Consider the following 16561-nt stretch of genomic DNA (forward strand, 5'->3'; position numbering starts at 1 on the left):
CAATGTTTAACTCCAGGGAGTTGTAAAATCAGTGGAAAGTTAATTTATTGATGCCATTTTAGAGTGAGATGCTAATGGTCTAATCTGATTCAATGATCTATGCTAAGTTAAGCTAAAAGTGCTCCCGCTGATCAACTGAATGGATTCAAAAATGCTAAAACTCAACTGTTTAACTCTAGGGAGTTGTAAAATGAGTGGGAGGTTCCTTTAAAGATAGCATTTTTGATTGAGATGCTAATGGTCTAATCTGATCCAATGAACTATGCTAAGCTAAACTAAAAGTACTCTCACCAGACCGGGAGATTGACTAAATGGATTCAAAATGGTAAAACTCAGCTGTTTATCTCTGGAGAGCTGTAAAATGAGCCTTTTGTTTCTTTTTTGCAGTAGAGAGTTGATTCAAAGTTGGCAATTTGAGTGAGATGCTAATGGTCTAATCTAATTCAATGATCTATGCTATGACAAAAGTTCTTTCGCCAGACCTGGAGATTGGCTGAATTAATAAAAAAATTTAAAACTCATTTTACGACTCCCTGGAGTTAAACAATTGAGTAGAGTGTCTTTATTGATGCCATTTTTGAGGGAGATGCTAATGGTCTAATCTAATTCAATGATCTATGCTAAGTTAAGCTAAAAGTGCTCCCGCTGATCAACTGAAAGGATTCAAAAATGCTAAAACTCAACTGTTAACTCTGTATAATGAGGCTGTTTCAGAAACAAAAGAAGAAAAAGTTAGTTTTGTCTTTGTCAAAGCCGTCTCCTTGACAGTGAGCAAATAATGAGAAAATTTGATTTGGCTGCACTGGTTTCTTTAATGTCGCTGCCTCTTTTTCCCTTCTCTATGCACACAAGCCTTCTCACAGCACTTCTCCAACCGTAACGGCAGGGCCTTGACCTTGTCATTCACCCAGCGGTTGTTTCTCGCAATCAAACCGCACTGCGACCATTCATGAAATCGGAGTCAGTATGCAGTCGCAGCCAATGACGGGCCCGAGGCGCGACTCTCTCTCTCCCTCTCTCTCTTTTTTTCTGTGGAAGAGGAAGCCAAGTCCTGTGATAGTGGGGATTTGTGAGAAAAAAGCCATCAACAGCAGGTCTAAACCCTCGTCTCTGCGCTCAAGGACACGTGGAGGTCACCGGCACCGTTCCGAGACCAATTTACATTGATCAGTGTTGTTTATGGTGTTTATCTGCTGAGCTTTTCCACTGCAAACCAACTATAAATCACCCAAAGATTCAATCTAAGTGCAGAAAAATACGACACTTCTCCGGGATAAATAGGAGAGGATAAAAGAATCTTGTCGAGTCTTTGCTTAGAGGAATACTTTTATTTCATTTACTCGCCCTCATGCCATTCTGCTGCACCATGTGGGTTTTTTCTGTGGCGCACAAAAGAGAAATTTATCTCAATCTCGTAAAGGTTTCTTTTTTTTTTTTGTCCGCACAATGAACTGGAGAGTGAAACAAGCTCCATATATGACATTACTGTTTTATAGTGCTTTATTTCAAGACAAAGAGAGAAACGGACCCCAATTTTCTATATTTTGAGACTATTTCTGTAATTTTCCCATTAAGTTATGAAACACTATCAGGGCTCGAAATTAACCTTTTTGCTTGGTAGCACCGGTGCTCCTAACTTTAAAAAATTTAGGCGCATCAGCCAAAATGTAGTCGCACCTATCAATTATAAGCACCGTTACTACAAGTTTTATACAACATATTTATTGCATTTGAAATCGACAGTAATCAAACTAACAAGCAAAAATATATATATATACAAAGCGAAAGGGAAAATATGTCTCAAGGAAATCCCGTTATCACAAGAAAATAGATTTTTATAACATAACTGAGTGAATAAAAGATACATGGAGCGCTCACCGGCCCTGCACGCACTGCTTGACATGAATGAATCTGTTAACAATATAACTGTGCTGTTCTCACGGGTGCTGTCTGATATTGCACTGATGCTTTTGACACATACTGTACCTTATTATATGCATACGTCATGTTAATAGCAATACTGGTCTTTTCATGAGTAGCGATATTAATTTACTCAGTGCATGCCTGTTTGCGATGGTGTTCGTGGTGTTAAATTTTATATATAGCTGCCACTTGCACGGCGGACAGCATCTGGCGATTATATGAAGGATTAAACAGAAGCTCTCGTGATAGATGTGGCAAACAGTTACCTGACAATCCCATCCCACAGACTTTTCATAGTGGACTTGAAGCAAAGTCTTTTATCCACTCTTCGAAAAGTGTAGATGGTGGATTAACGTTCAGCATATGGTCACTAGTAAGATGTGTCATTATTTATAACTTTATATACCATAGTTTCTAAGACAATATCTGTCAGTGTAACATCTTACGTATTCTCATCTTCAGCGCTTTACAATTTTTCGCGGTAGTAGCTCTCCCTGTCATCCCAAGCCAGAAGGCATTGACTGAGTGATTGACAGCTGATATTTCAGTGCCAGAGCAGTGAGCCAATAAGAAGAGCGCGAAGGCGGGGCAAGCATTACAGACTTGGCTTTGTTTACTGCAGCAAGTTGACATGACAACTGTTTTAAACCATTTCTGAGTGCTGCGTTTCGCGTTGCCGTTTCAAGTGCAGAGATGCATTCTGCGTGAATGTCTCCTGAATCCGCACATTTGGTGAACATTTCGCTGTAAAAAATGCTCCCAAATATATTTTATGGTCGCATAGATAAAATTTCAGGCACATATGCGAACAAAATGGTCGCAATTTCGAGCCCTGACTATTTCTGATCAAAATGTCTAGCATTTTTTTAAATGTGTGCTTTGTTTAATAATAAATAATAATATAATAAATAAATAAATAATATAAATAAATAAATAAATAAATAAATAAATAAATAAATAAATAAATAAATAAATAAATAATCATTTAATAAATGTTTATTAGCTCTTATGTCCAATGTTGTGTTTGTATTTATAATTTAATTTATGTTGCACCGTTGTCCTGCGAGACATAACATTTTGTTCCTCTGTATGTCCACATGTGTAGCGGAATGACAATTTGACTTGACTTGACTTGACTTGGCTTGGCTTGGCTTGGCTTGGCTTGATTTGACTTGACTTGACTTGACTGACTTGGCTTGGCTTGGCTTGGCTTGGCTTGGCTTGACTTGACTTGACTGACTTGACTTGGCTCGGCTTGACTTGGCTTGGCTTGACTTGACTTGACTTGACTTGACTTGACTTGACTTGACTTGACTTGACTTGACTTGACTTGACTTGGCTTGACTTGGCTTGATCCATTATGGGTCATTTGACGAGTCATTCTGGGACACAATATAGATTTTAAATGCTGTAAATGCGAAGTTAGTCAATTAACATTAAAATCAATTAGCATTTTTGATGTTGATTGGACATTAATAAACATTAAAATAAATAATATATAAACATATTGTAAAAGAAACTCCCCCTAGATGTTTTAAATGTTTGTTGTTGTTTTTTTGCACCAAGCTGTTTGTTTTGCTCAATTAATAGTCATATGCTGTGTGTTTCTGGCAATCTGGATAATTACCAACCCAATTAGGTTTCACATTCACTTGTGTTATAGATGGAGTGTCTGGCTGAACAGCAACACCTGTCTGTCGCGTGAGCATGTTTGTGAGAAAGACGGACAGGCTAAATTCATCCAGCATTATGTGTACGCGGCATGTGATTTAAGTTCACACGCGAGTCGCTGCTCCTCACGCCTCAGATCTGATCCAGATGACATAATAACAAAGGGGGGTGCATGTTTACATACAGCTGAAGTCAAAATTATTAGCCCTCCTGAGTTGTATATATTTTTACCCCCAGTTTCTGTTTAACAGAAATAAGTTTTTTTTTTCATTTCTAAACATAGTTACAACATAATAACTGTTTTTTTTTTATCTTTGCCATGATGACAATAAATTACATTTTACTTGATATTTAAAAAGATACTAATATTTAGCTTATAGTGACATTTAAAGGCTTAACTAGGTTAATTAGGCAAGTTATGCCTAGTTCAGACTGCGTGATTTTAGCCCCGTTTTTGACTCGCCGACAGATTTTGAGAAATTGCAGACAAATGCCTGAAATCACAGGCAAATCAGTGCTCGTGCACGTGAGTGACAATCACACAGTATGAACGATCAAAGACGCGATCTGAGAAAATCTCAGATGAGTCGTCGATGCCTGTGAGATATTTGGCGTGCTGAATATCAGGAGCTGTCGGCGATTCAAATCATGCCGTGTGAAATGAGTTTTGACTAAAAGTGACATCGGCGATCGCCAACAGCCAATGAGAAAGCGGCATTCACTTGTGTGTGTGTACCTGCTGGCCCACAGGAGGTTGAGGGAGAAGTTAAAAGTGGTCATTTTCAGTTTATTTGGACTCAAGAAATGGAGGAAAAACTAGTGGAGATTTGACAGGAGCACCCGTGTCTGTTTGACATTTTATACAGAAAGTTGAGGAGAAAATGCCAATTCCCTTTAAACCCAGGTGAGCAAATTAAAAACTGCTTTCATTCTAGCCAAATAAAACAAACAAGACTTTCTACAAAAGAAAAAAAATATTATAGAAAATGATTTTGTCACGTTAGCAAGATCAAACAGGAACAAAAAGTTGCGGATCCAAGTGCAGTTTTAATTACAATGTGCATCAAACAGAAAAACAAGGTGTTCAAAGTGCAAAGTACAAATAAACAATAAAACAAGAAACACAAAACAGAGACAGGGCTCAGGAATCAGAAAATCTAAACTTACAGGAACACGGAGACAAGATGGACAAACGACGCAGTGACAAACAGAGGTGAAATGGTTGTATAAATAGTCCAGGAAATTAACAGGAAACAGGAACAGCTGTGAGCCAATCAGTGTACGTGGACCGGGTGTAATGCGCATGGTATGTATGAACTTGTAGTCTTTTGGGCGCTGTAGTCAATTCTCAAAGTCTGTGAACTACAGCGCCCTCCGGTGGTCACTGACCATCATGACAGTACCCCCTCTTTAAAGAGCGGCTACCAGACGCTCCCAGAACAGTCCAGGGGGGGGGGGGGTGTTAAGCGGAGCAGGAACAAGGGGAGGGATGGGAGGGTCAGACCAGGGTAGGTCCATGGGTCAGGCGCCCCAGCAGGAAGCCAGGGTGCAGCCGGAGAATCAGTCCCAAACAGTGGGAAGGACCACCAGGGAGGGGCGGGTGGGATGACCCATGGATGATCCCGCAGGAGACACAAGGCAGGAGGTTTTAGGAGAGCCGGCTGGAGAGGCAACTGGACTGGAGCAGGCGGAACTGGAGGTAGCTGGACTGGGGTCGGCGGGACAGGAGGCAGCTGGGCTGGAGCCGGCGGGACAGGAGGCAGCTGGGCTGGAGCCGGCGGGACTGGAGGCAGCTGGGCTGGAGCCGGCGGGACTGGAGGCAGCTGGGCTGGAGCCGGCAGAGCAGGGAGCCCGAGCGAGGTCGGCAAATCAAGGAGCCGGACTGGAACAGGCAGGGCATGGAGCCGGACTGGGGCCGGCAGGGCAAGACGTCTGGGAGGTGCCGGCAGGGCAAGACGTCTGGATGGCGTTGGTAATGCCAGGAGCCGGGCTGGGGCCGGCAGGGCGAGGAGCCGGGCTGGGGCCGGCAGGGCGAGGAGCCGGGCTGGGGCCGGCAGGGCGAGGAGCCGGGCTGGGGCCGGCAGTGCGAGGAGCCTGGGTGGCGCCGGTAAAGCCAGGAGTCGGACTAGAACTGGCATTGTGCTGCGCTCTGGGGCTGGAGCCGACACTGGCGGGCGCTCGGGGGCTGGAGCCGACACTGGCGGGCGCTCGGGGGCGGGAGCCGACACTGGCGGGCGCTCGGGGGCGGGAGCCGACACTGGCGGGCGCTCGGGGGCGGGAGCCGACACTGGCGGGCGCTCGGGGGCGGGAGCCGACACTGGCGGGCGCTCGGGGGCGGGAGCCGACACTGGCGGGCGCTCGGGGGCGGGAGCCGACACTGGCGGGCGCTCGGGGGCGGGAGCCGACACTGGCGGGCGCTCGGGGGCGGGAGCCGACACTGGCGGGCGCTCGGGGGCGGGAGCCGACACTGGCGGGCGCTCGGGGGCGGGAGCCGACACTGGCGGGCGCTCGGGGGCTGGAGCCGACACTGGCGGGCGCTCGGGGGCGGGAGCCGACACTGGCGGGCGCTCGGGGGCTGGAGCCGACACTGGCGGGCGCTCGGGGGCTGGAGCCGACACTGGCGGGCGCTCGGGGGCTGGAGCCGACACTGGCGGGCGCTCGGGGGCTGGAGCCGACACTGGCGGGCGCTCGGGGGCTGGAGCCGACACTGGCGGGCGCTCGGGGGCTGGAGCCGACACTGGCGGGCGCTCGGGGGCTGGAGCCGACACTGGCGGGCGCTCGGGGGCTGGAGCCGACACTGGTGGACTTTCTGGGGCGTGAGCAGTTCTGTTCCTACGCCTCCTCCGTCTGGTGGTTTGAGATGGGAGAGCATAGTTAACAGGTGAGGGAGCTTGCTCTGGAGCTGGAGCCGACACTGGCGGGCATTGTGGGACTGGAGCAGACACTGGGGTTCCACACAGTTCAAGCAGGCTCTCCAGAGGCTCAGAAAAAGGTGATCTTCGGACAGCCCGACGCGGATAAGGACGCAACTCCAACCCAGCCTCTCTCCTCCTTCCCATAGATACATCAGCCGGCCCTGAAAATATCCCTCTCTGTTGCCCTACACTCAGACCGCCCTCCTGAGGGTTCTCCTCCTTCAGGGCAACAGAGAGAGGGGAGCCGGAGATTAATAAGGCCACCTCAATAAAACGATAAAGGTTCCAGTCGTCCTCGTATGGTGGCATGAGGGAACGAACTGGTTCCAAAAGTCCTCCCCGGAAAAACATCATCAGCAAAAGATCACTGTGAGAGCTCTTCGGGGCTAGCTCCAAAAACTCCTTTATATAACGCTCTATTGAGCGGTTACCTTGTTTTAACAGCATGATGCTATTGTCTGCTGGATCCATAATGTGACTGCGTCGTTCTGTCACGTTAGCAAGATCAAACAGGAACAAAAAGTTGCGGATCCAAGTGCAGTTTTAATTACAATGTGCATCAAACAGAAAAACAAGGTGTTCAAAGTGCAAAGTACAAATAAACAATAAAACAAGAAACACAAAACAGAGACAGGGCTCAGGAATCAGAAAATCTAAACTTACAGGAACACGGAGACAGGATGGACAAACGACGCAGTGACAAACAGAGGTGAAATGGTTGTATAAATAGTCCAGGAAATTAACAGGAAACAGGAACAGCTGTGAGCCAATCAGTGTACGTGGACCGGGTGTAATGCGCATGGTATGTATGAACTTGTAGTCTTTTGGGCGCTGTAGTCAATTCTCAAAGTCTGTGAACTACAGCGCCCTCCGGTGGTCACTGACCATCATGACAGATTTGCTCTGTTAAACAGAAATAAATTCATTCATTATCTTTTTTTAGCTCAGTCCCTTTATTAATCTGGCATCGCCACAGCGGAATGAATCGCCAACTTATCCAGCACATGTTTTATGCAGCGGATGCCCTTCCAGCCACAACCCATCACTGGGAAACATCCATACACACTCATACACTATGGTCAATTTTAGCATACCCAATTCACCAGTACCGCATGTCTTTGGATTTGTAGGGGAAACTGGAGCATCTGGAGAAAACCCACGCGAACACAGGGAGAACATGCAAACTCTAAACAGAAATGCCAACTGACCCACCTGAGGCTCAAACCAGCGACCTTCATGCTCTAAAGTGATTGTGCTACACACTGCGCCACCGCGTCGCCCCTGATAAATATATATAAAAAAAAAAAGAAAATTCAAAGGCTAATAATGTTTGTTTCAACTGTATATACTGCGTGGTATAAAATAAGTGTTGAACTTGTCACCATTTTTCTCAGAAAAACATATTTCTAAAGGTGCTGTTGACTTGAAATTTTTACCAGATGTTTGTTACAACCAAATAAATCCATAAATGCAAAGAAAACAGACTGTATTAGTTTACAAATGAAGTTATGTGTAATAAAATGAAGTGACACAGGAAAACAGTATTGAACACATGAAGAAAGGGAGGTGTAGTTGGGCAGTGAAAGCCCAGACAGCAGCTGAAATCTCTCAGCAGTTCTTCAGCACCCCTCTGCCCTTCCTAAGTGTAAATCAGGGGTGGCGAACCCGCGGCTCGCGAGCCGCTTGCGGCTCTTTTACTGCTCTTGTGCGGCTCAACCTCTCGCCCGATTTAACATACATTAACCAATTGACTAACGCCCCATTCACACGGGGCTTCTGCGTCTCTTTCTGCTTTTGTGCGGCTCAACCTCTTGCGCGATTTAACATATAATAACCAATTGACTAATGCCCCATTCACACGGGGCTTCACGTTGCTCGCTGCAGAAGCTGGGAGTAGCTCAACTTTTCAAGCGCTTACGGACGCGTTAGCCAATCAGATCGCTGTATGCAAATACACCTGCTAGAAAGTGGCCTATTGCTGACTGAATTTTATTTTCTGACGCTTCCATTCAGACACGCCTTCAGTCAAGGGTTGACACTGAAGCCCCGTTTGATTGGGGCGCAACACGAGTGACGTGCAGTTCGTTAATATCAATCGTCATGGCAGAGTCAGGAAAGCGTACAGCTAAGCGTAAATACGAAGATGAGGGCAGAACATTTTTATCTGAATGGGATTTTACACTGAAACTAGTGAAATCAAAGCATCGCTCTGTTCTTACTGACACACATGTGAAAGAGTTACTACGAGTAGCCACAACTGAATACGAGCCAGACCTGAAAAAGATTGTGGAAACCAAGAAATGTCAGGTGTGCCACTGAGTCAAGTAAAATGAGGTAGGCTAATTTAAATCCATGAAAACTATTGCGTTATATAATTAGGTGTATAAGTTATTGTGACAGATATACTGTTGTTTGCACATCTGTTGTGTGGCTCTTTGCAGTGATAAAGTTTTTTTTTTGGCTCATCATGCCAAACAGGTTCGCCACCCCTGGTGTAAATGAATATCAGCTGCTTCAGCCCTACATCTACATTAGCAGGAGAATGAAGATGAAACCAGGGTGGACATATTACCAAGACAATAATCTAAAACACAGCCAAGGAGACTCTCAAATGCTTTCAGAGAAAGAAAATCAAGCTGTAGAATGGCCCAGCCTATCACCTGACTTAAATCCAATAGAAAATACTAATTAAAGCTCAGATTTGATAGACTAGACCCACAGAACCATCAAGATTTTTACACTGAGCAATGCATGTGACTTAATGTGACAATGCATGTGTACTATTTCAGTAGTTCAGCATTTTCTCCTCATGTCATTTCATTGTTATTACACAGAACTCTTTTTTGCACATTTATTTTTGTTTTTTTCTTTATTTCTTTATTTTTTTTACCGCAATCTGTGTCAATTCCATGTCAACAGCTCTTTTAGAAATATTATTCACAGGAAAAAACATGACATGTTCAATGCTTATTCTCCCCGCTGTGTATATGATAATGAGCATGTTAATATGCATGCTCTTTTAACCCTAATTGAACATGCGTGACTGTAGTGGTTGCCAATTTTCTGCCATGATTTGTATCATCAAACTCTACGGAGCGAAGCATTTAGATGTACAGAAGCATGTTATGTGGGTTTTATGATGTGTGTGTGTGTGTTGGTCAAGCTTTGTTTAGGTTCAAACCATTTCAACTTTGACCCCAATTTGTTTTGACCTTTGGAAGATAACAGCGACCCTGGAAAAGCTGAAAATGACATCTGCAATGTGCAACTTTGTTTTCTGGACTTTCTTGTTTCTTGTATTCTTGTTTTTCCAGTCATGCTTAAGATTAGCAAACTGTGTATTGATATTAAAGGTCATTAAGGTCACTCATTGAAACAGACCCCACATGTAAAAGCATTTAGATGTAGTTTTTAGATGAAGCTATTGTCTGTTTTTGCTTGATCTGTTGTCATTTGTTTATAACCGTCTTAAGCATAAATCTTGCTCAGTGTTGATTGATTTATTTTTAGTTTTATCAAAACTGAAAAGTTTAACACCCTCAGGCTAAGATGCAACTTTTTTACTATTAGAATAATAAAAAGATGTTTTTGTTTTGTTTAGTTTAACCACGTGCCTTGGTGAAGTACAGTATATAAGGTTCACTCCTCCATTTTATGCATATTTTTATTCATTTTTCAGTGAATATAGACAATATATGTTGGAGAATTTAGACAAGAAGTTTTATTAAACAATAATATTTATAAAAAATAGTCTCGTCACGTAAAATCTTTAGAGAGAGTACAAAAAAGTACATAATTTTAACAAAATTATTTATTCATTCATTCATTCATTTTCTGCCGCTTTTCCGGGGCCGGGTCGCAGGGGTAGCAGTCTTAGGAGAGAACCCCAGACTTTCCCAAGTGGTGCTCGCTGCAGAGCCATTTGAGGAGAGCTGAGCTCCAGCGAGGGGGAGCTTAAGCTTGAGCTCCACCTTTTTTGCACTTCTTCTACGAGTGATGTCACTGGGGGTAGGGTTAAGGGTGGGGTTGGTGTACGCATTAAAACAGCTTACAGGAGGAGGAGCGACAGCTCATGCTCCCCCTCGCTGGAGCTCAGCTCTCCTCAAATGGCTCTGCAGCGAGCACCCTCTCGACTTTCCTCTCCCCAGAAACTTCCTCCAGCTCCACCGGGGGGATCCCGAGGCGTTCCCAGGCCAGTCGAGAGACATAGTCTCTCCAGGGTGTCCTGGGTCTTCCCCGAGGCCTCCTCTCTGTGGCAGTGGCGCCCCCAGAAAATTTTCTTAGGGGTGGATAAGTAAGGCCACAACAAATCTTGTGGTGGCACACAAAAAAATTATGAATTGTGTATATATTGTGAATAAGGAGTAATGTTATATTTTTGTTTTTGGTAAAAGAAATAATGACGTTTTAATGAATTCCAATAATTACTCTTGAAATAATGTAATTTATTCCGCAAGTACAAGTGCAAACCAAATAAAAATCAATATTTAGTCTAAAACCTCTATCAGGTAAGTTATTTCTTGTACAACATACAATATATGCCATGTCTAACATTGATGAATTATGAATAATGAATATGATTAAGGAATGAATTAATAAACCAAACAAAACCCAACAAAATTTTGAAAAGCAGATTTCAAAATGCATCTAGTTATTTATTTTGGATTTGTGGTTTTCAATCAGATGAAACACAACTTTCTCGTTTCAAAAATAATTTCTTAATAAAAAGTGTGCAATCTCAGTGAATCAGCTTCGTCAGTGGTGCTGATCAATCCACAATAATTTAGTGGCTGCATTTTATTTATTCATTTATTTATTGAAGTATTGTGAATTTAAGTAAATACATTTAAATTAATAATATCAGCAACTATCATATTGGGGTGGCCACAGGGGTGGCCAGAGTTTACACAAGGGTGGCCGTGGCCACCCCTGGCCACCCCTTGGGGGCGCCACTGCTCTGTGGGACATGCCTGGAACACCTACCTTGGTAGGCGTCCAGGAGGCATCCGAAACAGATGCCCGAGCCACCTCAGCTGACTTCTCTCGATGTGGAGGAGCAGCGACTCTATCCATAAAATATCCTGCCAACTTTTGAAGGAAAATTATTTTGGTCGCTTGTATCCGAGATTTTGTCCTTTCGGGCATGACCCAAAGCTCATGATCATAGGTGAGAGTAGGAATGTATATTGACCGGTAAAACGAGAGCTTTGCCTTTCGGCTCAGCTCCTTCTTTACCACAACGGACCTGTACACTGACTGCATCACTGCTGCCGCTGCACCAATCCACCTGTCAATCTCACGCTCAAACCTTCCCTCACTCGTGAACAAAACCCTAGTGGAGGAATTTAAGCATCTTAACCAAATTATATATATATATATATATATATATATATATATATATATATATATATATATATATATATATATATATATATATATATGTATATATATATATATATATATATATATATATATATATATATATATATATATATATATATATATATATATATATATATATATATATTATAATATATAATATTACAAATATTAGCCCCCTTTGAATTTTTTTTCTTAACAGAGCAAAGAAATTTTCACAATATGTCTGATAATATTTTTTTTCTTCTGAAGAAAGTATTTTTTTTATTAAAGCTAGAATAAAAGCAGTGTATATATATATATATATATATATATATATATATATATATATATATATATATATATATATATATATATATATATATATATATAAAAAGACCAAAAAAAAAAAACATTTTAGGGTCAAAATTATTAGTCCCTTTAAGCTATACTTTTTTCTAAGGGTGTACAGATCCCGTTTACCCTAGCCTACCTAGTTAACGTAATTCACCTAGTTAAACCTGTAAATGAGACTTTAAGCTGTATAGAAGTGTCTTAAAAATATATAGTAAAATATTATTTACTGTCATCATGGCAAATATAAAATAAATCAGTTATTAGAAATGAGTTATTAAAACTATTATATTTAGAAATGTGTTGAATAAATCTCCTCTCCGCTAAACAGAAATTGTGGAAAAATTAACAGGGGGGCTAATAATTCTGACTTCAACCATATATATATATATATATATATATATATATATATATATATATATATATATATATATATAAGGCACAACAACAATTGTATTATATATATATATATATATATATATATATATATATATATATATATATATATATATATATGTATATATATATATATATATATATATATATATATATATATATATGTATATATATATATATATATATATATATATATATATATATATATATATATATATATGTATATATATATATATATATATATATATATATATGTGTGTGTGTGTGTGTGTGTGTGTGTGTGTGTGTGTTAACAAATGTTTAAATAAGGATTTCATACAAAAATTATTGAGAAAATGTCAGACAGGTGGGCCTTCAAAAATTGATTGGCAAAAGAAGTGGGCCTTGAAGTGAAGAAGGTTGAGAACCCCTGATCTCGTGGATCTCTGTCATCTTTAAAGTGCGCATTCGTGATATCAGGAGGTGTGGCTTCGGACGGCAGGGGAAGGACTGTGTTTAAAAGATGCTAAACGGTTAGAATTTAGGCAGATTACCTACTGCGCCTTTAATACTTAAAACAAGAATAGACTTTTAGACTTTTGCTGATTATTCCATTGCTATTCAATAGAGCATTTCCACGGTGGCATGCAGCTTTAAAACCTAAATACATATTCTTCCACAATATTGCTTCTCAATTAAACTTATCTCGTCTTAAGCATGATTAGATGTTTGTACTGCAGTCCTACAGATGTATGAAATGATTTATTTGCAGGGTGGTCTGCTGCAGATTAACAAATGAAGCGTTATTGGGAGATAAACGGAGCGAGGGACAGAGAGTGACCCAAAGCTCAAAAGACAGTGAGAGAAGATGGCATTGTATTGATTGGCTTTCCAGATGCTGTAGGCCAGACCTGCATCAGCACTAAAGAGTTCGATTAGCGGAGCATTGACCAGACCCTGATGGAACTGTGAAGCGGGACGGGACGTGTTTAATTAATGGCCAGCCGAACATGTCTGTTAGGAGATTAACAGGAATGAGATGAGCAAAATGGAGGGGTGAAAGGGAATGAGGACGAATCGATGGATGAAGCGAACGGGCTCTGGCAGCTCCTGCATCTGCATTGTGACTGCAGGAAGAGCCATGTGTTCGCTCTTTACGCTTGATGGGTTTTAGTGCCTGTGAATGGACTGTTTACCTTCAAGATGAACACTAACTTCTCTGTTAATGCGCAGTTGGGAGGATATTTGTCTTCATTTTCGTGAAAGAGCGTGCATGTATTGGTATTCTGAGAAAAAGAAAAAAGAAACGTTCTCCTTTCAGCGTACACTTATCTACACTGTAAACGATGCTGGGTTCCATACCTAGTTTCAATTTGTGTTGAGACAACATGAAGGAATTAAGTTAACTTATTAGCTTTTAGCTGTTTGAGTTGATTGAACTTAAAACAATTAAGTTGTGCCAAAAAAAAACGTAAGAATTGTGTTGTTTCAGCTCATTTTGAATAAGTAGTCTGAACAAACTACTGCATCTGAACTCTTAATATGTTTTAATACCTTTACATTAGAGCTGAAGATCTTTGCCCGAACCAGACGGGACCCGACGGTTTCGGGCTTGATTTCTATCATTTTAGACGGGGTCGGGCCGGCTTGGGCAGTAAATGAAAAGTCATGTGAAGCATTTGGATTAGCACGAGAAAGTAAATGTAATCTTTTGTTTCAACATTAAAATCCATCCCTGCAAAGGTGAAACATGATGATGGAGAAAGGCAAAATTTTGGCTGCGGTCAGGTCAGCCGCCAGTTAAAAAAGAATGGTCATTCTAGCCGCCAACGTATTTCGGCGGTCACTCATCCACATAGATATGTACATTAGATGTCGCCTGGCCTATTGTTGTCTATTGGACGGAATGCGTCAACAGCGCCGCCATCTTGGTACAGGGTAGCGCTCATTTGAAATGAATGCGGGACCAAGGTACAGTGGAGGACTGTGGCCATCCAAACAAAGAGATATACACATATATCTGTGTTTGGGAGTTTTCCTGGATGTTAGTATGTAATTTTTTTTTAATTACGAAAATTATAATTTTACATCACTTTTCTACATTGATGGATCAGTGACCGCACGGGCACTCCTGACAAAAAGCTTGTGTTTGTGTGTACAGAAATGTACTATTCACCCTCTCTGTTAAATTTGATCTAATCATGTCCTGAAACACACCTCCTCTCCTGCTTTCACTTCTCATACTGACGGAGGGAGCGAGTTGGAGCTGCTTTGCCGTATGGTGAATGCAGTAAGTGACTGTTATCATCAATAACGTTACCTGATTAGCACAAAAGTTCAGAGCATACAAAAACAGAAAAAAAACTTAATATTACCTATGAAATGTTCTATCTTTGTGCTTTGTTTTCTTTGTTTGCTCGTTACTACACCCGTAGACAGCGCTAAAGTCCCGCGTTGTAACGTAATAAGACTGTCTTGACTAGTGCGGTAGAATGACATTTGTCCTCGAAGCACTGTACCAATGTGGCGGCGCTATTGACGCATGCTCAGGGTCCCTATGCGATATCTAGTGTATACATCTATGACTCATCCACTGCGTATTATGGTAGTGCGCTAAACAGCATGGCAGAGCAATCTGACAGGGAAGATGACGAGGTCATTCGCTACATTGAAACTGCTGTCATGGAAAATAAAGTGGATGTTTTTGTCAGGTGAAAGATGAACACAATCCTACACAAAACTTGCAAAATTAGCCAGAATAGTAAAAGCCTGTGAATCCCGGCCAGTAGCAGCAGCAGAGAAAGGGTGTTCAGTGCTGCTGGACGCACCATCCGTGAGCGCAGAACTGCGCTAAAGCCATTTCCAGTGGATTCAGTAATGTTCCTCCACAAAAGCACAGCCTAATCTTGGAAAGTAAAGGATTTTCAAATTACAACTAAACCCTGCTGAAAAATCCAGCTTAAACCAGTCTAGGCTGGTTGGCTGGTTTTAGCTTGTTGACCAGCCTGATTTTAGAGGGGTTTTGGCCATTTCCAGGCTGGTTTTAGCTGGTCTGGCTGGAATATGACAGCTAAATCCAGCTAAAACCAGCTTGATCAGCCTGGTTTAAGCTGGACATAGCTGGTTTTGGCTGGGCTTCCATCCTGGCTAGGCTGGTCAAGCTGGTTTTAGCTGGTCATCTGCCTGCCTTACCAGCTAAGACCAGGCTGGAAATGGCTGGAAACCAGCCTGGAAGTGGCCAAAACCAAAGCCTGGTCAACCAGCTAAAACCAGCCAACCAGCCTAGGCTGGTTTAAGCTGTTTTTTTTTTAGTAGGGTATATTAATTAAACCATAAAGGCATAAAGTAGTCAGGGTACATAGGCTAATGTTGGCATTATTCTTTATTATTCAGCTTCACCATCGCACTAATGCCATATTGGACTTATTTTATTTCCTTGTTCCAGCTTCCAAGTGGCCTATAGCCTACATTTGTTATGAATAAATAATGTTAAAACACATATAAACGACTCATTCATGAAAAAAGGCAAAAGAGCTGTGTGCATCTGCTTATTTGAATAATCGGCCTGTAAACAGGTTCAGACATTATAAAGCTGTCAATCAAAATGTACTTGTCGGGATCGGGTTGAGTTCTGTCGGGCTTGGGCCCTATGGGGCCTAACTTTTATGGCTCGATTACAACTCTACTATACATCTGCAGCAAGTTGCCTTACAATTTTAAGTTGAGTCAACTTTTGTTTTACAGTGTAGTTGCAGTGTTCCTATGGCAACTGAATTACCACAACAGATCAATTCAAGTACTTTAGTACGGCTCAAAAACGCTGCAGCATTTACTTCAAATTACTATAGTATAGTTTATTTTCTAAATGAATTATTGGGTTTTAGTGTTTGCATTAAACATTAACAAGCTGTTAGGCTTCTCAAAATGATGCTTTATATGGACGAAGGAACACGACTAAAGCTGTT

At 41.8% G+C, this 16561-nt stretch overlaps 2 protein-coding genes and 1 long non-coding RNA gene across 5 annotated transcripts in view; 1 reads left to right on the top strand and 2 right to left on the bottom strand.

Annotated features, from left to right (window-relative positions):
• lim2.5 (lens intrinsic membrane protein 2.5) overlaps nt 1-16561 on the bottom strand; it is a 425704-nt gene that overhangs the window by 209258 nt on the left and 199885 nt on the right. The gene's annotated exons all lie outside the window — the stretch shown is intronic.
• LOC147833518 (uncharacterized) overlaps nt 1-16561 on the top strand; it is a 102826-nt gene that overhangs the window by 77960 nt on the left and 8305 nt on the right. The window lies entirely within an intron of this gene.
• LOC147840448 (uncharacterized) lies at nt 4870-7407 on the bottom strand. The gene is made up of 2 exons (XM_087288249.1): nt 6063-7407; nt 4870-5791 (listed from the first exon to the last, which is right to left on the bottom strand). Coding segments are annotated over exons 1-2 (777 nt in total). The 5' UTR covers nt 6064-7407; the 3' UTR covers nt 4870-5015.

Source organism: Danio rerio, chromosome 16 (genome assembly GCF_052040795.2).
Source record: "Danio rerio strain M-AB ecotype USA chromosome 16, GRCz13ab, whole genome shotgun sequence".
NCBI classification, from domain to species: Eukaryota; Metazoa; Chordata; class Actinopteri; order Cypriniformes; family Danionidae; genus Danio; species Danio rerio.